Source organism: Entelurus aequoreus, linkage group LG07, assembly GCF_033978785.1.
Source record: "Entelurus aequoreus isolate RoL-2023_Sb linkage group LG07, RoL_Eaeq_v1.1, whole genome shotgun sequence".
Lineage (NCBI taxonomy): Eukaryota > Metazoa > Chordata > Actinopteri > Syngnathiformes > Syngnathidae > Entelurus > Entelurus aequoreus.
In genome coordinates, this window is record NC_084737.1 from 23,587,016 (window position 1) to 23,614,834 (window position 27,819).

General features: G+C 38.9%; 1 protein-coding gene and 1 long non-coding RNA gene across 2 annotated transcripts in view; both read left to right on the top strand.

Moving 5' to 3' along the window:
* Positions 1 to 4,009: 4,009 nt before the first annotated feature.
* adora1b (adenosine A1 receptor b) overlaps positions 4,010 to 27,819 on the top strand; it is a 31,480-nt gene continuing 7,670 nt past the window's right edge. The window contains exon 1 of the mRNA XM_062052931.1: positions 4,010 to 4,732. Coding sequence (XP_061908915.1) covers positions 4,401 to 4,732 — 332 coding nt within the window. The 5' untranslated portion in view covers positions 4,010 to 4,400. The remainder of the gene's footprint in view (positions 4,733 to 27,819) is intronic.
* On the top strand, positions 22,425 to 23,057 carry LOC133653544 (uncharacterized). Its single transcript, XR_009826746.1, has 3 exons — positions 22,425 to 22,744; positions 22,828 to 22,928; positions 23,037 to 23,057. It is a non-coding gene; the product is annotated as an uncharacterized LOC133653544 (long non-coding RNA).

Here is a 27,819-nt window from a genome sequence, read left to right on the forward strand (position 1 = left end):
GGATATGAATTCAAACCATAACCAAGCATGCATCACTATAGCTCTTGTCTCAAAGTAGGTGTACTGTCACGACCTGTCACATCATGCCGTGACTTATTTGGAGTTTTTTGGTGTTTTCCTGTGTGTAGTGTTTTAGTTCTTGTCTTGAGCTCCTGTTTTGTTGTTGATTGCCATGTCATGTACGGATGTACTTTGTGGACGCCGTCTGCTGCTCCACACGCTGTAAGTCTTTGCTGTCGTCCAGCATTCTGTTTTTGTTTACTTTGCAGCCAGTTCAGTTTTAGCTTCCTTTTGCTTAGCCATCCCTAAGCTTCAATGCCTTTTCTTAGCGGCACTTGCCTGATAAACTTTTTTTTTTTCAAATAATCATTAACTTTAGAATTTGATGCCAGCAACACGTGACAAAGAAGCTGGGAAAGGTGGCAATAAATACTGATAACGTTGAGGAATGCTCATCAAACACTTATTTGGAACGTTCCATAGGTGTGCAGGCTAATTGGGAACAGGTGGGTGCCATGATTGGGTATAAAAAATGCTCAGTCTTTCACAAGAAAGGATGGGGCGAGGTACACCCCTTTATCCACAACTGCGTGAGCAAATAGTCAAACGTATAAACAAGAATGGGGAAGAATTCCACTTTCAAAGCTTCAACAATTAGTTTCCTCAGTTCCCAATCGTTTATTGAGTATTGTTAAAAGAAAAGGTGATGTAACACAGTGGTGAACATGCCCTTTCCCAACTACTTTGGAGTGTGTTGCAGCCATGAAATTCTAAGTTAATTCACCCAGGACCTCAAGTGGGAGCAGACCATCAGCTCCCTCATCAAGAAGGCCCAGCAGAGGATGTACTTCCTGCGGCAGCTGAGGAAACTTAAGGTGCCGACCGAGATGCTGGTGCAGTTTTACTCAGCCATCATAGAGTCCATCCTGACCTCCTCCATCACAGTGTGGTTCCCCGGCGCCACAGTCCAGGATAAGAATAGACTGCAGCGCATCGAACGTGCTGCTGAGAAGGTGATTGGCTGCAAGCTCCCATCCCTCCAGGACTTGTTCTCCTCCAGGACCAGGAGGCGTGTGGGTCGGATCACAGCTGACTCTTCTCACTCTGGACACAAACTATTCTCCCCTCTCCCCTCAGGCAGGAGACTACGCTCCATCCAGACCCACACCTCCCGCCACCTGAACATTTTTTTCCCCTCGGCCATCAGGCAAATGAACAATAACTCCTAACAGTAGCTCCTTGAATTCCTTGAATTCCTTGAATTCCTTCTAAGTCTATCTGATAGCTCAGTCACAGCTCTTTTTATTACCAAATATGTGTTATATGTGTTTTATGTTGCACGATTGCACCAAGAAAAATTCCTAGTTTGTGAACCCGTACTCAAACAATGGCAATAAAACTATTCTGATTCTGAATTATTATTTGCAACAAAAAAAATAAAGTTTATGAGTTTGAACATCAAATATCTTGTCTTTGTAGTGCATTCAATTGAATATGGGTTGAAAAGGATTTGCAAATCATTGTATTCCGTTTATATTTACATCTAACACAATTTCCCAACTCACATGGAAACAGGGTTTGTACAAAGCAATTACCTACCTGCTGCCACCTACTGATATGGAAGAGTATTACACGGTTACTCTGTCGATCTCAAGACAGCACAGACACTCAACAACGGCACATTTGCGGACTATAAATACTGGTTTGCAAAAAATATTTTTAACCCAATTAGGTGAAATTACATAATCTCCCATGGTACACTAGTGCAGTGTTTTTCAACCACTGTGCCGCGGCACACTAGTGTGCCGTGAGATGCAGTCTGGTGTGCCGTGGGAGATTATCTAATTTCACCTATTTGGGTTATAAATATTTTTTGCAAATTAGTAATTCTAGTCTGAAAACGATGTGTTGTTGCTGAGTGTCGGTGCTGTCTAGAGCTCGGCAGAGTAACCGTGTAATACTCTTCCTTATCAGTAGGTGGCAGCCGGTAGCTAATTGCTTTGTAGATGTCGGGAACAGCGGGAGACAGTGTGCAGTTAAAAAGGTATCTAATGCTGAAACAAAAAATAAACAAAAGGTGAGTGCCCCTAAGAAGCTTAGGGAAGGCTATGCATAACAAAACTAAAACTGAACTGGCTACAAAGTAAACAAAAACAGAATGCTGGACAACAGCAAAGACTTACTGTGGAGCAAAGACGGCGTCCACAAAGTACATCCGAACATGACGTGACAATCGACAATGTCCCCACAAAGAAGGATAAAAACAACTGAAATATTCTTGATTGCTAAAACAAAGTAGATAGTAGCGGGAAATATCGCTAAAAGGAAGACATGAAACTGCTGCAGGAAAATACCAAAAAAAAGAGAAAAAGCCACCAAAATAGGAGCGCAAGACAAGAAGTAAAACACTACTCACAGGAAAACAGCAAAAAAGTCCAAATAAGTCAGGGTGTGATGTGACAGGTGGTGACAGTACACCTACTTTGAGACAAGAGCTATATTGATGCATGCTTGGTTATGGTTTAAAGTCACATCCAACAATTGCGACGACGACTTTTTACTGTCAACTGAGTTTAGTTTTTTAACAATTTCTGCTGGTGGTGTACCTCCGGATTTTTTCGGCGCAAAAAATGTGCCTTGGCCCAAAAAAGGTTGAAAAACACTGCACTAGTGTGCCATGGCACAGTGGTTGAAAACACTGTCTTAGAAAAATATATCACTCTTGAATCAACACCATAGTATAGTTAGGGTTACTACGCTGATCGATGTTTGTTACAAAACTAAATGTGGGACATAAACAATAATGGAAGTATAAGTGTTTGTATATAGCATATTATTGGTCAGGACTCTGTGCAGGCCAGTCAAGTTCATCCACACCAGACCCTGTCATCCATGTCTTTATGGACCTTGCTTTGTGCACTGGTGCACAGTCATGTTGGTGATGTATGGCTTAGATCAGGGGTGTCAAACTCATTTTAGATCGGGGGCCACATGGAGAAAAATCTACTCCCAAGTGGGCCGGACTGGTAAAATCACTGCACGATAACTTTTACACATGGTTTTCTTTGTTTAAAAATAGAACAAGCACATTCTGAAAATGTACAAATCATAATGTTGTTGGTTTTTTTTTACACTTACATGTTGTGGTTAATAGTATTCTACCTTTAATAGTTGTTATTTATACTTTCTGAATAAATTATGTGATAATGTTCATCAGCCAACTCATTGGTGTTAATTTTCAATCTATCAAGATAAAAATATAATATCAAAATCAAATTAGTATGTTATTCATGTCGTTTGCTCATTTTCCTCGACTGATATACTAACATCATGTAGGTTTTTGTTTTTGTTTTTACATATGTAACATCATCTACAAAGATACAAATAATTGCTATTGCGACATCTAGTGGACACATTTAAAACAGCAGTTTATTTCATAGAAAAATGTTGGTTCATTTTATACTTGGCAAAGTCATCCCGCGGGCCGGATAAAACCTGTTGGCGGGCCTGATTCGGCCCGCGGGCCTTATGTTTGACACCGCTGGCTTAGATAATAATAATAATAATAATAATAATTAGCTTTATTGTCCCCGAGGAGAAATTTGTCTTGGAGTGATTAGGACACCCAATTCTGATCATTTGGATGGGTGGCCAACCACTCTGACCACCTTATAATGCATGCACTGCTAGCAAGGTGCAGCACAATGATGCACATGTGCCATTTCCCTAGACTTTAGCTGAAGCCTCACCCTCTTTTCCTCCCCCAGCAGCCTGACAAGAGTGCAAGGTCCACTGCTGCCTGCAAGTACACCACAAGGAAGGACTCCTCATGCATTTTTCTATATTGAAATATTCCAACCCCTGCATGCGTGCACTGCAGCTTGCTCGGGACCGTCCCACTCCTGGATGACAGTTGCGTTAAGACCAAAGAGCAAATCACATGGACGGCATGAAAGCACACCCGGGGGGGGGGGGGGGGGGGGGGAAGAGGAGGTGTGGGTGTGGGTGTGGAGGGGGGAAGGTGGAGGGTCTTCCATTCCGCTTAATTGGCTGCAATTTGCGTGTTGGCGCGCCGGCATGAAGATAGGTTTGTTTGCTGAAAAACACCCTCCTGTCTTTGTTTAGTTTAGCCGAGTTATTGACGTTCAAGCCCCCCTGCACGGAGGAGGATGCGCCTCTCTCCACCCGGAGCAGCGAGAGCGCGCATCGGCCGTGGACGCACGGAGCTCGAACACCTGCTTCGGATAACAGAGGGATATCCTCCATCCTTGTTTCTATCACCCACGAAGCGTGGATGTGGAACTGATACGGACGCGAAGCTCATTTGGTAGCCAAAACATTTTGGAGGCTTTTTATATATATATACACAGGAGATAAATCCCCCCCACACCCCTGCAAGGATGCCGGGTGGACCTCTGTCCCTCTACATCGGCATGGAGGTGGCCATCGCGGTGGCGTCCGTCATCGGCAATGTGATGGTGGTGTGGGCGGTGAAAATCAACAGATCCTTGCGGGACACCACCTTTTGTTTCATCGTCTCCTTAGCCCTGGCCGACATCGCGGTGGGAGCACTGGTCATCCCCCTGGCCATCACCATCAGCATCGGACTCCAAACTCACTTCTACAGCTGCCTGATGGTCGCCTGCACCGTGCTGGTGCTCACGCAAAGTTCCATCCTGGCGCTGCTGGCCATCGCCATTGACCGTTACCTCAGGGTCAAGGTCCCCACCAGGTAAGAGAATGGTGGTGGCGGTAGGCTTGCATGTGTCTTAGTTTCCCTTTAGGATGCCTCCACCCGCCAGTCAGGACATATATATAGATGCAACTAGCCCAGGGGTGTCGAACTCATTTTAGATCGTGGGGCCACATGGAGAAAGATCTACTCCCAAGTGGGCCGGACTGGTAAAATCACGGCATGATAACTTAAAAATAAAGACAACTTCAGATTGTTTTCTTCGTTTCAAAATAGAACAAAATGTACAAATCATAATTAGAGATGTCGATAAATGCTTTAAAATGTAATATCGGAAATTATCGGTATCGTTTTTTTAATTATCAGTATCGTTTTTTTTAATTTTATTAAATTTTTATTTATTAAAAAAAACACAAGATACACTTACATTTAGTGCACCAACCCAAAAAACCTCCCTCCCCTATTTACACTCATTCACACAAAAGGGTTGTTTCTTTCTGTTATTAATATTCTGGGTCCTACATTATATATCAATGAGGCGGTATAGCTCGGTTGGTAGAGCGGCCGTGCCAGCAACTTGAGGGTTGCAGGTTCGATCCCCGCATCCGCCATCCTAGTCACTGCCGTTGTGTCCTTGGGCAAGACACTTTACCCACCTGCCCCCAGTGCCACCCACACTGGTTTAAATGTAACTTAGATATTGGGTTTCACTATGTAAAGCGCTTTGAGTCACTTGAGAAAAAGCGCTATATAAATGTAATTCACTTCACTTCACAATGTATAACAATACAGTCTGCAAGGGATACAGTCCGTAAGCACACATGATTGTGCGTGCTGCTGGTCCACTAATAGTACTAACCTTTCATAGTTAATTTTACTCATTTTCATTAATTACTAGTTTCTATGTAACTGTTTTTATATTGTTTTACTTTCTTTTTTATTCAAGAAAATGTTTTTAATTTATTTATTTTATTTTTCTTTTTTTTAAAATGGACCTTATCTTCACCATACCTGGTTGTCCAAATTAGGCATAATAATGTGTTAATTCCACAACTGTATATTTCGGTATCGGTTGATATCGGTATCAGTAATTAAAGAGTTGGACAATATCGGAATATCGGATATCGGCAAAAAGCCATTATCGGACATCCCTAATCATAATGTTTGTTTTTTTGTTTAAACGTACATGTTGCGGTTAATAGTGTTCTATCTTTATTTGTCGTTATTTATACTTTCTGAATAAATGATGTGACAATGTTCATCAGTCAACTCATTGGTGTTCATTTTCATTTCTTTTTTTTTTTTTTTCATGTATTCATTTATTTCAGGCAATGACATTAAAAAAAATAAAAAATAAAAGTACAAGGTAGACAATACATAATAATATAAATTAATATAATCAAAACTCAGTGGCCTAGTGCAGTGGTTCTCCACCTTTTTTCAGTGATGTACCCCCTGTGAAAATGTTTTTAATTCAAGTACCCCCTAATCAGAGCAAAGCATTTTTGGTTGAAAAAAAGAGATAAAGAAGTAAAATACAGCTCTATGTCACAGTAAAGAATATGAAGTGATTTTTGGTCTAGAACGTGTTTTGCTTTATTCATTAATGACTTGTTTCTTGCTACTTTATGTTGTATATTTTTTACATGAGATTTCCAATTAATTTTATCATCTATTTTTACACCCAAAAATGTGTTTCTTTTACCCTTTCAATATGTACTCAGTCTATCTGTATTTGTGTTTGACTTTCTCTTCTACTGGTACCAAATAGCATTATTTTAGTCTTACTGAGATTCAAAGATAGTCTGTTTTTGTCAAACCATCTTTTTAATTTGTTCATTTCTTATGTTATTATTTGTATTATCTGCTGTGTGTTCTCTCCTGAACAAAACACAGTTGTGTCATCTGCAAATAATACTAACTTTAAGTCCTTTGTAACTTTAAAAATGTCATTTATATAGAGATTGAACAATTTTGGTCAGAGTATTGATCCCTGAGTTACGCCACAAGATATGTTTAGCTCTGTGGAAGTGTGTTCGCCTATCTTCATGTATTGCTTCCTGTTGGTTAAGTAGCTACGTACCCAGGTCAAGACCAACCCTCTGATTCCATAACGTTCTACTTTGTTTATTAAGATGCTATCATTAATTGTGTCAAATGCTTTTGTTAAATCCATAAACACTGCAGCAGATTTCGATTAAGGTGGGAGGAAGTAATAATAATAATTGATTTTCTCACTCTTGGTTTTAATCATATTCAATAATTACATCAAACTTAGAGTTTGCAACTTTGTCAAATTGATGAAACCATATGTTAATCACAAAGATTATTATTTATTTGACACATAAACCTTAGACTTAAGTTAAAGTTAAAGTACCAATGATTGTCACACACACTGTGGCGAAATTATTATCTGCATTTTACCCATCACCCTTGATCACCCCCTTGGAGGTGAGGGGAGCAGTGGGCAGCAGCGGTGGCCACGCCCGGGAATCATTTTTTGGTGATTCAACCTCCAATTCCAACCCTTGATGCTGAGTGCCAAACAGGAAGGTAATGGGTCCCATTTTTATAGTCTGTGGTATGACTCGGCCTGACTTAGGTCAGGCTGATTAAAAAAAAAAAAATACTAACAAAATATATTGCATAAGAAGAGACTCATAGATATCAGACAAAAAAATACTTGTACATACAATTAAAATATGCTAAAATAAATAAACTAAATTATTAATGGACATGTTTCTGTTACGGTTTACTAGGGGAGGTGACGTCAAACATACACCAGGGGGCAGTAAGAACAATGTTTTATTATATATATATATATATATATATATATATATATATATATATATATATATATATATATATATATATATATATATATATATATATATATATATATATATATATATATATATATATATAACCAATACAACTACACTATAGAATGAAGTGTGTGACCAAAATACCAGAGTGTGTGATGTAAGACTATGTGTGTAGTTAGCTGTTGTGTATTACCGTGATGTTGGATGAGGAAGTAGACAAGTCCAAATTGGGCAAGGCAAAAGGGGTCCAAGATGCGCGAGGGGTCCGTGGGGCAGAGAGAGATGTCAGAGTCCGGGGGGCGAGCGAGGAGTCGGGAAACGAGGAAGCCAGTCCAAAACACAGGGGAAGATCCAGGGAATAGTGAGACGCACAGCTCACAGTCCAGGCGACGGAGGGTACTGCGGGGACACGGGAGAAAACAAGGGACAAGTAAGCCACGGAGAGGGAAAACCAGAATAGTTTTGCTCACTGAACACCATGAGAAAACTAAGTTCCCGCGCCAATCCTTGGGTCCACCCTGCCTTTATCCGGCACGCCCTCATCAGTCTCAGGTGTGCCGATAGCCGGTGAGTGTTTGCAGCTGGCGGCTGCTGCAGGGCGGAGACGCGCACGGCGCGTCCCTGGATTTGCGCGGCCGTGGGCGTGTCCCAAGGTGCGCGCAGATGGCAGGGGTCTGAGCCGTAACAGTTTCTTAAATAAACTGTCCATAAAATTAAACTGCAAATGTAAATGCATCTTCGCCACTTTATTCATATTTTTTGCGCTTAAAAAACTTCTTAAGGCCCTAGCCCCAGAATTTGTCTGTTTGTTTGACGTTGTCATTAAGTGGTGGAAAAGTGTATTATAACGGAGTACCACTGTGGCCCATACGGACCACAGCTGAGAAACAGATATTTTTTGACGGCCCTCTAGGAGGCACTTGCAACCCGATGATGGTTAGGAAACACTGTGGTAGAAAATGCATGGATGAATTCAATCATTTAGGGCCCTTTTCTCCCATGTGTTTAAGTGAAAAAAGCTGTGCAGCATGAATTCCCACAGTTGCACAACTTTTTTAATTCCTCAACATGACTGAAAGGAGAACCAGGTAACTACCGACCTGTTTCTATTCTCAGTTCCATTTCAAAAGTAATGGAAAAAATAGTTTATGAACAGGTCGATAGAAACCTTGCTACTAATAAACTCATGTACAAATTCCAATCCGGCTTCAGAACTAACCACTCCACTGACACATGCCTTCTCTATCTGACCGACCACATCAAACGTGAGGTGGACGCGGGCAAATACTGCGGCATGGTCATGCTGGACCTTCAGAAGGCCTTTGACACCGTTAACCACGCTATACTATTGGATAAGCTCAGAGCAATCGGATTTGATAAAACCTCATTGAGCTGGATGCAATCTTACTTGGAGGGGAGGAAACAGGTGGTAGAGGTGAACGGCACCATGTCCCCCCCCCCTTTCAGTAAGCTGTGGAGTCCCCCAAGGCAGTATATTAGGGCCTTTACTGTTCCTAATATACGTAAACGACATGTCATCAGCATGCGACGGTGAATTGTTCCTGTTTGCGGATGACTCGGCCCTGCTGGTATCCGGCAAGGACAAGTCACAGGTGGAAAAAATCCTCAGTGCTGAACTCCTTAGTATTTGCACCTAACTCGCTGACAATACACTTAGGTAAAATGGAATCCATCCTATTTGGGTCCCAAATCAATCTCAAGAAAGTCAGTGACTTCACTATAAAAAAGGGTGACATTGTTATCACCAGGAAAGATGAGGTCACCTACCTAGGTTCCATTCGAGAGGCTAATCTTTCCTGTGATAAAATGGCAACCAAGGTAATCAAAAAGGTCAACCCACAAATGAGATTTCTCTACAGAATCTCCTCTCCGGTCAACAAAAGCACCTTGAAGATTCAAGCGGGAACTCTCGTTCAACCCTTTTTCGATTACGCTTGCACCTCCTGGTACCCTAGCACCTCCAAAACCCTCAAATATAGACTCCAAACATCCCAGAACAAGCTAGTCAGGTTACTTTTAGACCTCCACCCCAGATCACACCTCACTCCAACCCACTTCTCCAAAGTGGGCTGGCTCAGGGTGGAGGACAGAGTAAAACAACTTGCACTGAGCCTAGTCTATAAAATCCACTACACCTCCCTGATACCGAAGTACATGTCAAACTAACTACTACCTTAATGTAAATGACCGCCATAAGCTCAACACCAGGGGGAGTTCCACAAACCACGTTAAACCCAGATTCCGATCTAACAAAGGTCTAAACTCATTCTCCTTCTATGCCACATCAATGTGGAATGCACTCCCAACAGGTGTAAAAGTAAGTGCATCTCTATCCTCCTTCAAAACCGCACTAAAACAACACCTCCAGGCAACTTCAACCCTTGACTAACACCCTCCCCCTTCCACATCCCACCTCCCCGGATTGTAAATAACCAAATGTAAATAATCAAATGTATTTCTAATGTATATACTTGTTCTTATGCTTTCTGAACTCATTATGTTCTCTGCTCGCTGTACATATCCTACCAAGTCAGACCTACACTGTTTCAATGCCCATTTCTCTGATGATACAATTGTTGATGACTGAAGTGCTGTTATCAACCAAATGCTCCTCATCCCACCCCCTGGATTGTAAATAATGTAAATAATTCAATGTATATACTCTGATGATTAACTTGTGTGATGACTGTATTATGATGATAGTATATATTTGTACCATGAATTGATTTACGTGGACCCCGACTTAAACAAGTTGAAAAACTTATTCGGGTGTTACCATTTAGTGGTCAATTGTACGGAATATGTACTGTACTGTGCAATCTACTAATACAAATTTCAATCAATCAATCAAACTGCACTTTTTTGGGAATTTTGCCTATCGTTCACAATCATTATGAAAGAGATGATGACGGATGGATAAAAAAAAAAAGCATTCTAAATATTAAATAAATGCGATCAAAAGTCTATGGGAGCCATTCAGTTCTGCTATAAAGCCCTTAAAAAACATCCAAACACCTCCATTAAGGTTTTATATACATGATGTAAGTATATATGTAATGTAGTAACAGACACATTTAAAATAACATGTAATATTTACATATTATGATCATTTTAAGTATATGCGGCGCATTAATTTAAAAAAATGCATCACGTTTGCTTTTTTTTCTCTTCATCATTGATTATTACTGACTGCAGACTTCATGAGAGCCAACAAACATAATAAAACATCACTTACTGTGCAAGGTCCGCTATCATTAGGATGCCGACTGCCAGGATGTTTGTAGCTGTTGCTGGGAGAGTTTGCATGCTTAAAATATGTGTCATAAATAAATAAATATGAATAAATACGTTCATGATGCAGAGTTATAAAATATTACAAAGTGTGTGATTGTAAAATATCCTGGGGGAATGTATATGTTTTGTGTTAATTGTGTTGCAAAGCGGAACGAGTGTTGGGACGGACTGTAAACACTGGTTATCTTCAGCTCTTCGAAATATTTAAAGTAATTTATTTATTCATTGATTTGTGCAAAACTTCAAGCAAGTCTTTGTTAGAACCTCTTTTTTCGCTACAAGCAGCCAACGAGGTATTGTATTTTTTGTAATTTAATTTATTTCCGAGTGTTTATTGATGCGAAACCGAAGTCTGATGTACTTTATTGTACTGTATTTTCTAAGTTCTCATGGCGTGGATGGTGTGTACAGCAAGAAGGAGTTGTCAATAAACGCCGGTTTTATATGCAATCTGTTGTTGTATTCCCTATTTTAAGTGTACATAAATGAAGGTATGTGTTGCTGACTTCGACTTGGATGTGATGTGGACTGTACATGGGTGCTTAATTTGAAAATGTATTTTTGTTTGTGGATTGTATGCAACCTGTTGTGATCCCTGGTTTTTGGTGTACATGGGTGAAGGTGTGTGTTGCTGAGCCCGATCTGGACGTAATCTGAACTGGACCTGGTTTTAAGAACCCTTTTGAACAATCTGATTTTATTGACAACCCGGTCTGGTGAAGTTAAGGTCCTTTGTTTGTTTTGTTTGAAAGTAAAACAAATTTAAAAACAATTACATAAAAAATAGTGATTAGTGAAAATGTTAGTGGACCAGCACCACACACAATCATGTGTGCTCGAATGACTGTATCCCTTGCAGACTGTATTGTTCTATACTGTAGGAACCAGAAGTTGTTGTTTTTTTAATAACAGAAAGAGACAGCTCCTTTTGTGTAAATGAGTGTGGATGAGTGTGAATGGGGGAGGGAGGGTTTTCTTGGGTTGATGCACTAATGGTAAGTGTATCTTGTGTTTTTTTTTAAATGTTGTTTGAAATAAAAAAAATAAAAAAAAAAAAATAAAAAAAAACATTCATACTCGGGTGTAGTGGCAGCGAGGTGGTTGAAGTGTCTTGCCCAAGGGCCATCCATTTTCTACCGCTTGTCCCTCTCGGGGTCACGGGGTTGCTGGAGCCTATCTCAGTATGTATTTAATATTTGTTTACTTACTATGGTATATTACTTGTTTATTATTGAAAGTTCTGTTACAGAGAACAAGGAAATGGGACAACATTTTGCTACGGTATGAAAAGGGGTAGGATTAAATAAGCTCTGCTTCTTCCTACTCCTTTTCAAACGTTCTGTGATGAAGCAACTGGAAACATGTGACACATTCCATTGCATCGTATGCATGTTCCAAATAAACTCAACTGAATGGCTTCAGTTCTGCAGGCTTCAAAAAAAAAAAAAAATAAATAAATAAATAAATAAATAAAAAAAAAACGCCGGTTTTACAAAAAATGACTTTCCTGTGTTGCCGTATATCGAAAGGAGTTACAATGTTCATATATTCCTATTTATAAATAGTTTGTTTGCGTTAGCGTTTATAATAACATTATCACAAATACTTCTTAATATTTAAGTCATGAAATGTTTTTTGAATGGTCATTTATCGGATTTTATGAGCGTAATAATGGAGTTACCATTGGCTCCGCTGTAAGAAGACTTTTATTTATGTTTATTTAATAATTAGAATGGATTTTTTCAAAATCCATCTGTCGTCATGTCTTTCATAATGATTGTGAAAATTTGGCAAAATTCCAAAAAAAGTGCAGATCCCCTTTAAGTCTGTCATTGCGCGTCTTCATCCAAGATGCACACTTTGGGTGGAGCAAACCTTAAATGTGTACGCTCCCTGGCAAATCTAGCCTTTTGCATGAATATGGTAAACAAATATGGTAAACTATGGTAAACAAAATGACTTGAGTCGACGGGAGAATTTTGTTCTTACGCGCCTTTCGGGCTGGAATAGTCCAGAGCCCATAGGAGGTGAAACATTAGGATAAGGTAGGATAGGATGGACATTATTCATCATACAATAGGGAAATTATGTGATTGCAGTACAGATACAAAAAGTCCACAAAAAATAGCATAAAAAAACCCCATATGAAAACATTATGAAATTGAAGTTTGGATCTAATGTACACCACACATAACAAAGTTATAAGTAATTTCCAGAAATGTATCAAATCTTTATATTAAGACACCTGGAAACATCCATTGAGATGATTATAAAAGGACCGTAAAGCCATTTGTAACTATCAAATTTTAAATAGACATCCTTGTTTACTGAGTGCGACTACAGTATCAATTGATTCCATTGATTTTTTTTTACAGTTAATGCCAATCTGTCACCTATCATTCTCCGACTTGCGCACACATACACACCAGCCGCACGGGAAATGTCCAAGCAAGCCCCTCTGATGTGTCACAGCTTCACAAACATTTGTTCTAAACACAACTCTTAACATCACAAATGACACCAGGAGGATTATTATTATAATTGGAACAATGTTTAATCTACGAATTATTATTTACATTCCGCAAGGAAGAAGACGCTGTTGTAGCATGCATACACACACTACATCAGCATGACAACACATACAAGCGCCGCATGGATTGATACGTCCTTTTCAAATTTAGAGTGTTACCCATTTCATAGATTTCACTGACATTCACAAGTGTAAGTTTTCTTAACACATACGCGTAGTGGCCGCGTCCGCAGGCTGGATGAGACAATAAGAACAAGAGAAACGTGCGTAACTTCCAGCACGTCAAAAAACACTTAAACACAAACGGGAGAATAGGGACCTTAAAGGCCTACTGAAATTAAATGTTCTTATTTAAACGGGGATAGCAGATCCATTCTATGTGTCATACTTGATCATTTTGCGATATTGCCATATTTTTGCTGAAAGGATTTAGTAGAGAACATCGACGATAAAGTTTGCAACTTTTGGTCGCTGATAAAAAAAAGCCTTGCCTGTACCGGAAGTAGCGTGACGTCGCAGGTTGAAGGGCTCCTCACATTTCCCCATTGTTTACACCAGCAGCGAGAGCGATTCGGACCGAGAAAGCGACGATTACACCATTAATTTGAGTGAGGATGAAAGATTCGTGGATGAGGACGTGAGAGTGAAGGACTAGAGTGCAGTGCAGGACTTTCTTTTTTCACTCTGACCGTAACTTAGGTACAAGGTCTCATTGGATTCCACACTTTCTCCTTTTTCTATTGTGGATCACGGATTTGTATTTTAAACCACCTCGGATACTATATCCTCTTGAAAATGAGAGTCGAGAACGCGAAATGGACATTCACAGTGACTTTTATCCCCACGACAATACATCGGTGAAGCACTTTAGCTACGGAGCTAAGGTGATAGCATCGGGCTTAACTGCAGATAGAAACAAAAGAAATAAGCCCCTGACTGGAAGGACAGAAAGAAGATCAACAATACTATTAAACCATGGACATGTAACTACACGGTTAATGCTTTCCAGCCTGGCGAAGCTTAACAATGCTGTTGCTAACGACGCCATTGAAGCTAACTTAGCTACAGGACCTCACAGAGCTATGCTAAAAACATTAGCTATCCACCTACGCCAGCCCTCATCTGCTCATCAACACCCGTGCTCACCTGCGTTCCAGCGATCGACGGCGCGACGAAGGACTTCACCCGATCGCCGATAGCGCGTCTGCTATCTAACGCAAAGTCCTCCTGGTTGTGTTGCTGCAGCCAGCCGCTAATACACCGATCCCACCCACAGCTTTCTTCTTTGCAGTCTCCATTGTTCATTAAACAAATTGCAAAATATTCACCAACACAGATGTCCAGAATACTGTGGAATTTTGCAATGAAAACAGAGCTTTTTGTATTGGGATACAATGTGTCCCAATACTTCCGCTTCAACCATTGACGTCACGCGCAAACGTCACCATATCTAGACGTTTTCAACCGGAAGTTTCCCGGGAAATTTAAAATTGCACTTTATAAGTTAACCCGGCCGTATTGGCATGTGTTGCAATGTTAAGATTTCATCATTGATATATAAACTATCAGACTGCGTGGTCGGTAGTAGTGGGTTTCAGTAGGCATTTAAAGTACTGTGGACATCCTTGCATACCTCCAGGCAGCATTTTGCTTAGTACAACACAGACATGGAAGCAGGATTTCAGAACATTCTGAGAAATTTAATTAAATTAAAATATTTGATAAAGCAACTGCTTGTTAATTTCCCAGAGTACCCAGTTCTATTTATGCCCATCCATCCATCCATCCATCCGTCCCTTTTCTAAACAGTTAGTTCTCATAAGCGGCACGGGTAAGCTGGAGCCTATCCCAGCTGACTATGGGCGAGAGGCATGGTACACCCTGAATGGTTATGTGTCAATCACATGACACATATAAACAAACAACCATTCACAGTAAAATTACACCTATGGACAATTTAGAATCTCCAATTAGACAAATGTTCATATTTTTGGAATGTGGGAGGCAGCTGAAGTCCCCAGTGAAAACCCCCCACATGCATGGCTCCAAACAGAGATTTCAAACCCTCAATCATCTGACAGCGTGGCCAACATGCTAACCACTCGGCGACCATGTGGCGTTCTATTGACGTAAACAGTAAAATAACAGCACGTGTTAAGCACAACACCACTATTGCATACATTGGTTTTTCCTCCTCCTCTACTCTTTGGGAGACACCGTCCTCCAGGCTTAGCGTGGGAATTGCTCCACTTTCGAGACTCAGCCGTCCCAACACTTAACATCTGCAATCAATACTAATCCAATGCATGCCGGCCGAGCCTAATTGTAGCATTTCCTCCTGCTTCAGGCTAGACATGTGTGGATGTGGTGTTTTCTGCAGAGTGGGAACAGCCATCCTGAAAAGTGTCCATCATTTCTCTGTCTGCATCTTTTAACTTCACCCAACCTTCCCCAACAGAATCAAATCAGGTGTGGTGAATAAACCACCGTGTGTACTGTGTTGGGATGTTTTTGTAATGATGAATTATTTATTGAATTTCCTCCGACTATGCAGGTGTACTTCATTCAATATGAGTCCAAAAATATAATTCCCGTTCCTTCTGTCATTTGGTATGTTTTTGGTGTTAAGCCCGATAACAAAAGTAAGTCAACGGCAACAATTAATTCTTTTTTTTTACTTCAAGTCCCTTTTAAGGTCTCATGTGGACTGTGGACCCAAACTTGGGCAAGAGGTGGGGTACACCCTAGACTGGTTGCCATTTAATAACAGGGCACATAAATAGACAACCATTCACACTCACATTCATCATTTTCAATTAACCTAACATGCATGTTTTGGACTTTGGGAGGAAACACAAGTCCAAGCTTTGACTTAAAACCGAAAACACCTGGCTGTGAGACAGATGTTCTTACCATATGTCCTGCTGTGTTGTCTAAATATCTACAATCTAGGATCTAAATGGCTAAAAGGAGGTCAAGTTATGTGTATATGAAACGGAACAGCATATAAGATTAGTGACAACAAGAGAACTGCAAATTGTTGACCACTTGCCAAGATTTAAAATGTAATTTCCAGATATGTGCTTAGTTTTAAAACAGGTTTTATCCGGCCCGCGGGATGAGTTTGTTAAGTATAAAAATTCACCTGAAATTTTTTAATTAAAGAAACAGCTGTTCTAAAGGTGGTGTATATGGGAGAAGCAAATGCTGCATATGAGGCTTTTCTTAATATATATTTATCATTGTATGAAAAGCATTGTCCGAATGTATGGAAACAAAGAGACAGCTACAATAAAAAGCCTTGGATTATAAAGGGACTACAGAATGCTTGTAAAAAGAAAAACAAACTTTATAGAGATTTCATAAAAGTAAGAACAAAGGATGCTGAAATGAAATATAACGTTTACAAAAACAAATTGATAACAATAATGAGACAAACAAGAAGAGAATATTATAATAATTTACTAGAAAAAAATAAAAACAATATCAAAGGAACTTGGAATATTCTGAACAAGGTAATAGGAAAAACATCGGGCCTACAAACCCACCAAGCCATTTTATCAATGAGGATAATAAGATGATAACAAATATGAATGAAGAGGCAAACGGATTAAATTATTTTTTTGTGAATGTTGGACCCAAATTGGCAGAGAGTATTGGAGAACATAAAGATATACAGAGTGGATGGAGGGGGGGAAGCAAAGTGCTACAGTCCATGCTTCTGGAAAATGTTAGTGAAAATGAAATTGTATCGGTGGTAACAAAACTGAAAAATAAGACATCAACAGACAGTGATGGTATAGACATGATATTTGTAAAAAAGACTATTGACTGTATCATCAAACCTCTTTGTTATGTTTTTAATCTTTCTTTTCAAACAGGGACCTTTCCAAATAAAATGAAGGTAGCAAAGGTAATTCCACTCTTTAAAACGGGAGATAAACATAGATTCACTTATTACAGACCAGTGTCACTGCTGTCACAATTTTCTAAAATAATTGAAAAAATGTTTGTAAAAAAATTAGACAGTTTTATTGAAAAGAACATGCTGTTGAGTGAGAGCCAGTATGGATTCCGGACCAATAGATCCACTGCTTCAGCTGTAATGAATATAATTGAGGATATAGCAACAGCAACTGATAATAAGAAATAGACTATAGGGGTATTTATCGATCTTAAAAAAGCATTTGATATTATAGATCATTCTATATTATTGTCCAAGTTGTATTCATTTGGTGTGAGAGGAGTAGTTTTAGACTGGCTAAGAAGTTATTTAGATAATAGACAACAGTTTTTGAATTTTGTGGGTAATACATCTGAACAAATGAGGATTGAATGTGGAATTCCACAAGGTTCAGTTTTGGGACCAAAATTGTTTATTTTATATATTAATGATATATGTGAGGTATCAAAGTTATTGAAATGTGTATTATTTGCGGACGACACCAACTTTTATAGTTCGGGAAATGACTTAAAAGCATTATCAAACATTATTGAACAGGAAATGATTAAACTTAAGAGATGGTTTGATGTCAATAAATTATCATTAAATGTAGAAAAAACAAAGTTCATGATTTTTTGTGAGAGGAAAAGGGAGGAAACGATCAAATTGTCAATAGATGGAATTGATATTAAAAGGGTTTCTGAACTTAGATTTTTAGGAGTGATACTGGATGACGGTCTGACATGGAAATCTCATATTGCCCATGTACGAAAAAAGATGTCTAAGAGTATTTTTATATTAAATAAGGTAAAATATGTGTTAGATTATAGGGCAATGCGCATATTGTATTGTGCACTTATATTGCCATATATCAGCTACTGTGTGGAAGTGTGGGGGAACACATATAAGAGTAACATAAAGGCATTGTATCAACTACAGAAAAGAGCTATAAGGATTATTCATAAAGCAGATTACTTAGAACACACTAACATATTATTCATTAATTCAAGTTTATTGAAATTACAGGAGCTAGTAAAGTTACAGACATTATGTGTCATGTTTAAGGCTAAAAGTAAAACATTACCAGCAAATTTACAAAAAATGTTTGTCGTCACTTCTGAGAATGAAGAGCATAGAAGAAAAGGTCATTTCCAACATCAGTATTCAAGGACAACTTTAAAACAAATGTGCACATCAGTGGTGGGGGTTAAACTATGGAATTCTCTTTACAATGAGATAAAAGATTGTAAAAATATATTCCAATTGAAAAAATATACAACGACAGAACAATAATATCATATGGACAGCCATAAGTGTTTACATTTTGCTTTATAATTATTATTTTACTTATTTTTTGCCTGGTTTTGTATTTGTTTTGTATCATCCCGTGAGGTGTATATTACTTCTTTTGTTTTTTTGTTCGGTTTGTACTTCATGAAGTTTTGCACTAGTGTTTTTTTGTTTGTTTTCGTTATATTTGGATGTAATTGTTGGTTTATGTACCATTAAGTAAGACTACGCATTATGTTGAAGGGGGCAGGAAAATATAAGATTTTTCTTCATCCTGCTCCTTCTCAGGCATTGGCGTGTCACTGTATAACTGAATAATTGTGGTAAAATTGTCTATCAAAGATGCACATCAATGAAGGAGATAAATAAAAATGAAATGAAATGAAAATGAAAACCAAATGTGTTAGGACCTCCGAGGCAGTCCAGATACCGGCGGATACGGCCATGATAACAAACACGCATACATTTTTGTGAAAGGCTATGACGCATTCTGGGTTGCAATGGATTAAATATTTAAAAAAATAAATTAAAAAAATGTGTCCACTGGATGTCGCAATAGCAATTATTTGTATCTTTGTAGATAATGCTACATATGTAAAAAATAAACCACAAGATGTTAGTGCACCAGTCGAGGAAAATGAGCAAACTACATAAATAACATCCTGTAATTTGATTATGATATTATTTTTTTATCATCATAGATTGAAAATTAACACCCATGCGTTTGCTGATAAACATTTTCACATCATTTATTCAGAAAATATAAATAACAACAAATAAAGACAGCATGCTATGAACCGCAACATGTAAGTGTTAAAAAAAAACCCAACAACATTATGATTTGTACATTTTCAGAAAGTGCTTGTTCTATTTTTAAACAAAGAAAACAATCTGAAATTGTCTTTATTTTTAAATTATCGTGCCGGCCCACTTGGGAGTAGATTTTTCTCCATGTGGCCCCCGATCTGAAATGAGTTTGACACCCCTGCTTTAAGAGCTATTTATCTATTTTTAGTCATTGACTAATCTAAATTGTACCATGACTAATAATATTTTGTCTATTGTAGTTTAAAAATCAAAACATTAAAACAATTACTATTCAAATGAGATATTTTGGTTTTCCACCACATACCGTAGAAAGACATCCCGAGGATGCTTAATTCAGGAAATTGCAAGTTGACTGTTTTCAGAAGAAAATACTTATTTCAATCTGAAAAGTCCTTCTAACTTCTAAATGTACAAATGCTAATTTAGGATGTATTATCAAGTAAAATTATATGTCCATGCAGTTAGTTAATTCCACTAGTTTTTAGTATGTATTCTAAAATCTAGTCTTTTTATCTTAGCTCTTTTTTTTGCAATGTATGGGCATTACCATTGTTACATTTACTAAACATGAGTTTTGGATTTAATTACTTTGATTGCGAAAAAGGTTTTCAAAGTGTGAGGAGAGGTGCAGCAGCATGAGAGAAATAAAGAAAATACATTTTCCAACCTGCAAAGATTATACATGTTTTTGGTTCACTATAGCGAGAGAGTGAAAAGAGAGCAGAAAACTCCACAAAATGTGCTCCAGAAAATCTGTCTTTTATGTATATTATGTTCTCTGAGGGGAGGCTCAATGCACCACACTTAAAAAAAAAAACCCTGGACTAGATTGTTAGAGATGAGTGGCAATAGTGAAATCCCTTAGGATATAGGCTTTTTTTTTTGTTCCAGACTAAAAGAAATAGCAACTATGTTGGAGAGATGCTAGTCTGCTGACAGATTCTTCATCACTGACAGCTCTCCTTGCCTGTATGTGTGTGTAGTTGGGGTCTTTGTGTGGGGCACAGTAATGCATACAACACAATATACACAGCAGAGTGACGATGGAAATGCCCTTTAGGGAAAAAAAACAAATAATGTAAATAGAATAAAACTTGGGGTTTGACATTGCAATTCATGTCCCTACATACACTCATCAGAGGAGATTGTTTAAACAAGTGATTTTTTTTCATAACTATTTCATCATTGGTGAGTCTATCGAGTGAGAACATCTCACCATATCTTAGTAAAAAGTCTGGGTTGATATTTCATAAACAAATAGAGTAGAGATGGGTATAACATATATATTGTGATATATATTGCAGTGCTCTGCAGTCTGCAATAACAATACATATGTATCACGATGTGTTATTTGGTATGTAAATGATAATAGAACCATTTTTAAAATGAGTCGCAAAGGCTCGTAATTTGGCTGCTGTTGTATGCGGTAACATATTACGTAATTTTCCGGTTGTATAATTTTTTCAAAATGTATTGGTTACTTTCAATCAATCAATCAAAGTGTATTTATATAGCCCTTAATCACAAGTGTCTCAAAGGGCTGCACAAGCCACAACGACATCCTCGGCTCAGATCCCACATCAGGGCAAGTAAAAACTCAACCCGATGGGCTACAATGACAAACCATGGAGGGGACCGCAGATGTGTGGACACCCCCCCCCCCCCCCCCCCCCGGATCTAGTTCATAGTGGGGCCAGCAGGGGATTATCTTGAGTTGAGACAAGTCAACAGCGCAGAGACGTCCCCAACTGATGCACAAATGAGTGGTCCACCCCGTGTCGCGACTTTGAACAGCTAGCGAAAATCAGGGGTTATCCTTCCGTTGTTTGGATACTTTACATTAGTTTTGGGCGATACTACAAATGTGAGTATCAATCCAATACAAAGTTGTTACAGGGGCAGAATTGGTCATACAAATATTCGTACCTAAAAATGTTTGACATCATTAAATTGTTAAATTTTCTTCACAATTATGTTTAGACAAAAACACTGCAACAATATCAATGAAGTATTTAAATTGTTTCCTATTGGCTATGATTTAAATCCTGGTTTTTGCCCTTAAAGCCCTCCTGTGTCCAGGGACTTATTTTACGAGTTTGTAGACAATAAAAAAAAGAACAAAAGATTTTGTGAAAATATCAAATCACTGTAGTTTCCACCATATACTGTTACTATACTTGGTATCGCTACTGACGATATTTGTATCAATCCGTTAACCTTTGTTTACATTAAAGAGTACTATTTTAGCGGTTAGCATGACTTATTGTACCCTCCCATTAGCTAATCTAGTGATGATACTTGTAAGAATTTTTTTATTTTTTTTCCTGCCATTGAGGCGAGGGATTAGTGACTTAGAAGTGGCTTTGCACTGTGCGGGGACATTAGCCGCTAGCAAGAATGCTACATTGCATTTAGAACACCATTTGTTTGTTGCTTGTCGCCGTCAAATTTGCAGAACACAGCTAGAATGTGTCCTCAACATGCAGTAATTTCCACCATATACTGTTACTATACTTGGTATCGCTACTGACGATATTTGTATCAATCCGCTAACCTTTGTTTACATATTTTGGCGGTTAGCATGACTTATTGTACCCTCCCACCGTGTGCAGTGTAGCATGATTAGCTAATCCTAGTCCTCTAGTGATGATCATACTTGCCAACCCTCCCGTTTTTAGCGGGAGAATCCCGATATTCAGCGCCTCTCCCCACAACCTCCCTTCTCCCGACAAACTCCCGGTATTCAGCCGGGGCTGGAGGCCACGCCCCCTCCAGCTCAATGCGGACCTGAGTGGGGACAGCCGTTCTCACGTCCGCTTTCCCACAATATAAACTTGCCTGCGTCATAACATCTACGGCTTTTGGGAGTGCACAACAAGTATTAGTAGACGCAGCAGAAGAACGAGGAATACAGCCATGGCGACGCCGAGCAAGATGAAGAAATACGCTTGCAAGTTCCAAAGCGAATGGAAACAAGAATTTCAATTCATCCAGGACAGTTCGAAGGGGAAGGGGTGTGTTGCCTGTAAATTTTGTAGAACAGACTTCTCAATTGAACACGGTGGCCGAAATGATATAATCATTCATGAACGGAGAGTGAAGCACAAGGTCACAGTCCAGTATTATGGGCCACCTCGCAAAATGGAGACCCGATGGTGTAATATATGCCGAGACAAAGATGACTATGCTGATAGCTGCAAGCAACATCCCATTCTCATTTGCGGATGTTTACAACAAATCCGTGAAGAATATGTACCCGGATTCAGAGATCGCTTGCCAGTACTCAAATGGCAGAACAAAGGCGACTCAAATAGTGAAAGGTAAGTGTTTTTTTTTTTTAGCAAGCAGCAAGTACAGTACAGTTAGTAGAACAACTGTGTTTTCATTACTGTGTATTTGATAGGTGCCATTGCCCCGGAATTGGACAAGGAAGTGATGGAACTTTGCCAAAACCAACCCTTTGGTCTGATGTGTGATGAAAGCACAAGCAGAAAGACGGATAAAGTATGTATTTTGTATTTACACTTCTCTTGTAAAGTAATGTTGTGGCTGCTGTGAAAATTGCTTTCTAAATATATTTATATATATATATATATATATTTTTTTTTTAAGGAGTTTGTGATATTGGCCAGGGTTTGCGATCCGAAAACTGAGGAGGTGGTGACGAAGTTTCTGCACATGCCAGTGTGCAACATTGGCACAGCAGAGAACTTCTTTGAGTCACTGAACACCAGGGCCGGCCCGTGGCACAGGCCGTATAGCAGACCTGGGCATTCAGCGGCCCGCGGGCCGCATCCGCCCCTTTGTGCGTCCCTGTCCGGCCCGCGTGAGGCCAATTATAAATTACAAAATAAATTTTAAAAAGTATCTTTGTCGAGTGTGCAATACAACGGTGCTGCTTTTGTTTTGAAAATCGTTATTTGTATTACTTCCGTGTGGACGTATGCGTGTGCGTGATTGTGAGTGAATGTGAACAGCTGCAATTACAAAATAAAGTTGAAAAAACATCTATGTCCTGCGCGCAATACAACTGTGCTGCTTTTATTTTGAAAAGTATTATTTATGGGCGTGTGTCCGTGTGTAACCTGCGAGTGAAGGTGCACATGCAGCGACAAGTGATGCACGGTTTACACCCGAGACGCTAAAAAGAGAAAAGTTGATGAGGAATGCCGTGTTTTCAACAAGACATGAACTGCAAAGCAACGTCCCCTCTAAGGTGCGCGCCTGCGCAATTGCGCACTGCTCAAGCGTCCGCTGCGCGCAGCAAGTATATTCCGCGCACCAAATCAAATCCCATCTGAATTCTAAACAAAATAAACATATTTATTCTATGGAATTTTGCAATGCAACTTTGAGTGACAGTGACAACAAGCGGCCCTAATGGTGTTCGTCAACACCGTTCAATTGAACACCGTTCAATTATTGTAACGTCTATCGAGATGCTTCGAGGACAGGAATTATATCGATCACTTTATTGAGCAAAACTGTTTATATTCGGACATAACCACACCAAAAACATAAGTAAAACAATTCTATCTCGAAAAACTAGTAATTTTCTGCCGTACAAACCAGGCCAATACCAACTTGTCATCTGTCACCAACACGCATAGCACTAAACCACTGGTGCGTTTAAGGCCACACAAAAAGTCGGACAACTAAAACACCACACAAAGTTACACTGTGACTCCTCAGTCATATGTGTGCTTATTTTACTGTCATTTATTATTAATGTTAATTTATTTATATTAGTCATGGAATGCTGTTACACACACTATGTTGAAGTATTACTATTATTATTAATTATTATTATTATTATTATTATTATTTATCTTACGGTATATATCAAAAATAATATTGAGCAAAATTTTATTGAAATATTGTCGATGTGGCCCTCCAGCAGTGCTCGGGTAGCTCATGCGGCCCCCGGTAAAAATTAATTGCCCACCCCTGCCGTATAGGCAAATGCTAAGGGCGCCGTCCATCAGGGGGTGCCACGCCAGTGCCACAAATGTTGGAGAAAAAAAAAAAAAAAGTTGGTACCATTATTTTTAAATACAAAAAATAATCCCACGTTAATTAAAATGCAAAGTAAAGCCTATTTAATAGAAATATTATTTGTTACAACATTACCCCCCCAGAGAGACGTACGCTCTTTGTGTGTGTGGGGAGGGAAGAGAGAGAGGGGGGAGGGGGGCGTGTCTGATCATGGCGGAGCTGCAGTCGAGTTTGTTACATGGAGATATTTTCACTACTTTCCTTTTGTCGACCACAAAGAAAATAAGATTTTAGTTAAATGTAAATTGTGCTTTGGATCAAAGATCCCATCTACTACCCAAAACAGCAATTCAAATGTGCTGAAACAAGCTACATAAGCAACATGCTTCGACGAAGCTAGTAAAGAGAGACAGAGACTCCAATGCTACTTTCCCTCCACCACCCCCACTTAAGGTACACACTCTGTCAGTCAATGTTCCCTGTCATTTTTCATGTGTGAGCAAACGCAAAAAGTCCCTGAGCATTGAGTGGAGGCCATGTGAGCAACATCAGACGTGCACACTGTGGCTACACCAGCAGCACACCTGGCCCAAACCTGACTAAATAACAACTTTAATCTCCATCCATCGATCCATTTTTTACCGCTTGTCCCTTTCGGGGTCGCTGGAGCCTATCTCAGCTGCATTTAGGCGGAAGGCGGGGTACATCCTGGACAAGTCCCCACCTCATCGCAGGGCCAACACAGATAGACAGACAACATTCTCTTATTATTATAATCAAATTACAGCAGTCATTTCCATTTGTAATATAAGTGTTTAGGCCCACTTACAATGACAATAACAACAAATATTGTTTTTCATGAACTGTGTACTTGTATTGTTTGTCTGGGTGGAGGTCCTGCTTTGGAAATCATTTGTACCCCTTTCAGACATTGCATTTAGTTCCCATTAAAACATTCACATGTTGCACAATGAGATGTAAGCAGGGGATCATGTGTACATTCCTGCAACTTTCTGCTTGTAAAAAATATATTTTTATTAGTATTTATTTAATATACTAACAGCATTTAATGATTAATATTTATAAATGAAGATTCCTAATAAATGACACTAGAATAAGCACACATTTGATTGGTAAATCATAGTGTAACGACCTGGAATGACACTTTATGTGTGGTGTTGGAGTTGTCCCACTTTTTGTGTGGCTGTAAACGCATCACTGGCTAAGTGCCATATGTGCATGTGTTGGCGCAAGTGAGAAAGAGCGAGCGGCTGCTGTTGATATAACAAAGTTGCTTTTGGTCTGGTTTGTACTGCAGAAAATGACCACTTTTGCTAGATATCATTTTTTTACTAATGTTTTGGTGATGTGTTTATGGCCGACAATAAAGAGTTTTGCTCAGTAAAGTGATGGATGGAATTCATGTCCTCAAAGCGTCTCGACAGACGTTACAATATTTGAACAATGATGACGAAAACAGTTTTCTCTGTCGTGTCCGTGTGTCGAAAATTGTTATGCACTTATTTTTTTATTTGATTTTGTGCGTGGCATAGATTTGCCGTGCGCAGAGGACGCTGGAGCAGTGCGCAATTGCACAGGTGCGCACCTTAGAGGGAACGTTGCTGTCAATTCTCTTATATACTTTTTCATTCTAGACTTCTAGAGTGTTTGATTATCACATCACTCTAAATGTATAGACTATAAAGTTCACAAACATAAAGAGGGATGCTAGAGGGCCAGGCCAATCTTTCCTTATCTCTAAACTAAAACTGGGGAAATGTGTAGAGTGTTCTGAGCTTCAGACATGATTTTGTGTCAGAATTCCTTGAGGAAAAAATGCATGGTTAGGCTTTGTGTATGTAGTGTGTGCCTTTCTTGCTTTTCAGCTATGCTGTTATTATGCTGTTTGTTACTTATGTATGTTATGTTGCAGCTATTTAAAATAGTTTTGTCAATTTGTTCTGGCCAAAAACAAATTGGCCCTTAGAAACATATCTTTGTCTTTGTGTGTTGTATGTAGAGCACATTGTTTGTGTGTTGTATGTAGAGCACATTGCTTAGCAGAGTTGAGTGATGCAAATGCATGTCAAGTTGATCAACACATTGTATTATTCTCCAGTGCAATAACAGTACAGAAATGAAGGCTAAAAGGGCATTAATGGGAGCTTTAAAAAAAAAAAGAAGAAAAAAAGAAGTAACTAAATAGTTACTTTTCACAGTAACGCATTACTTTTTGGTGTAAGTAACTGAGTTACTTTTAAAATGAAGTAACTAGTAACTGTAACTAGTTACTGGTTTTCAGTAACTAACCCAACACTGGTGATAGTAACCTAGCTTTTTAGCATTAAGCTAATGTTACATGATTCGGCAATTGCTAATCAATAAATAGCTAGTTCTGTTTTAACGTCGGGTTAGTATTGTGGAGGGGGCTAAATTGTTATGGAAAATAATAATGTAACGTTAGGTAATTACAGTACTCCCACAGTCCCACCTTCATTCCTCAGGGACATTTGTATTAGATCTTTTAAGCAGGTGTTTTTTGTTTACATTATTATTGCCTTCTGGTTAGCTAATGTTTGCCCTGCAGGTAATAGTCACTTTTCCACCCCTTTATATATTAGGTATAGTTGTAAGCCTAGTTGTTAAAGTGCACATCATTAATGTTAATTAAGCAATATCACATGAGAGGGAATGCTGTTTTTTAATTTGAGCACTGCTGTGATTCGGTTAAAGATAATCATAACATAAATAATATAAATAAATGATAAATGGGTTATACTTATATAGCGCTTTTCTACCTTCAAGGTACTCAAAGCGCTTTGACAGTATTTCCACATTCACCCATTCACACACACATTCACACACTGATGGCGGGAGCTGCCATGCAAGGCGCTAACCAGCAGCCATCAGGAGCAAGGGTGAAGTGTCTTGCCCAAGGACACAACGGACATGACTAGGATGGTGGAAGGTGGGGATTGAACCCCAGTAACCAGCAACCCTCCGATTGCTGGCACGGCCACTCTACCAACTTCGCCACGCCGTCCCTCATATAATATATTATACTGTTACTTTACATTCTGCTATTCAGCATTTCACTGTAATGATGACAATAAATTGTTAGATATTCATTTTTTATTTTTTTTATTCATTTATTTATTCTTTTTTTTTTTATCTTGTTAACTATTCTGATTGTTAATTAGCTTTCTTTAAGTAAAAAAAAAGGTCAAAGACAAAGCTATTCGGTTTCTTGTGAGTATATACACTTCACTGCCGATGTGGGGGGGCGCCACCTAAAATCTTGCCTAGGGCGCCAGATTGGTTAGGGCCGGGCCTGCTGAACACAGTGCTAAGGTAAATGTAAAGTCCCTTATGTGTAAATGTAAATATATTACAATATGCT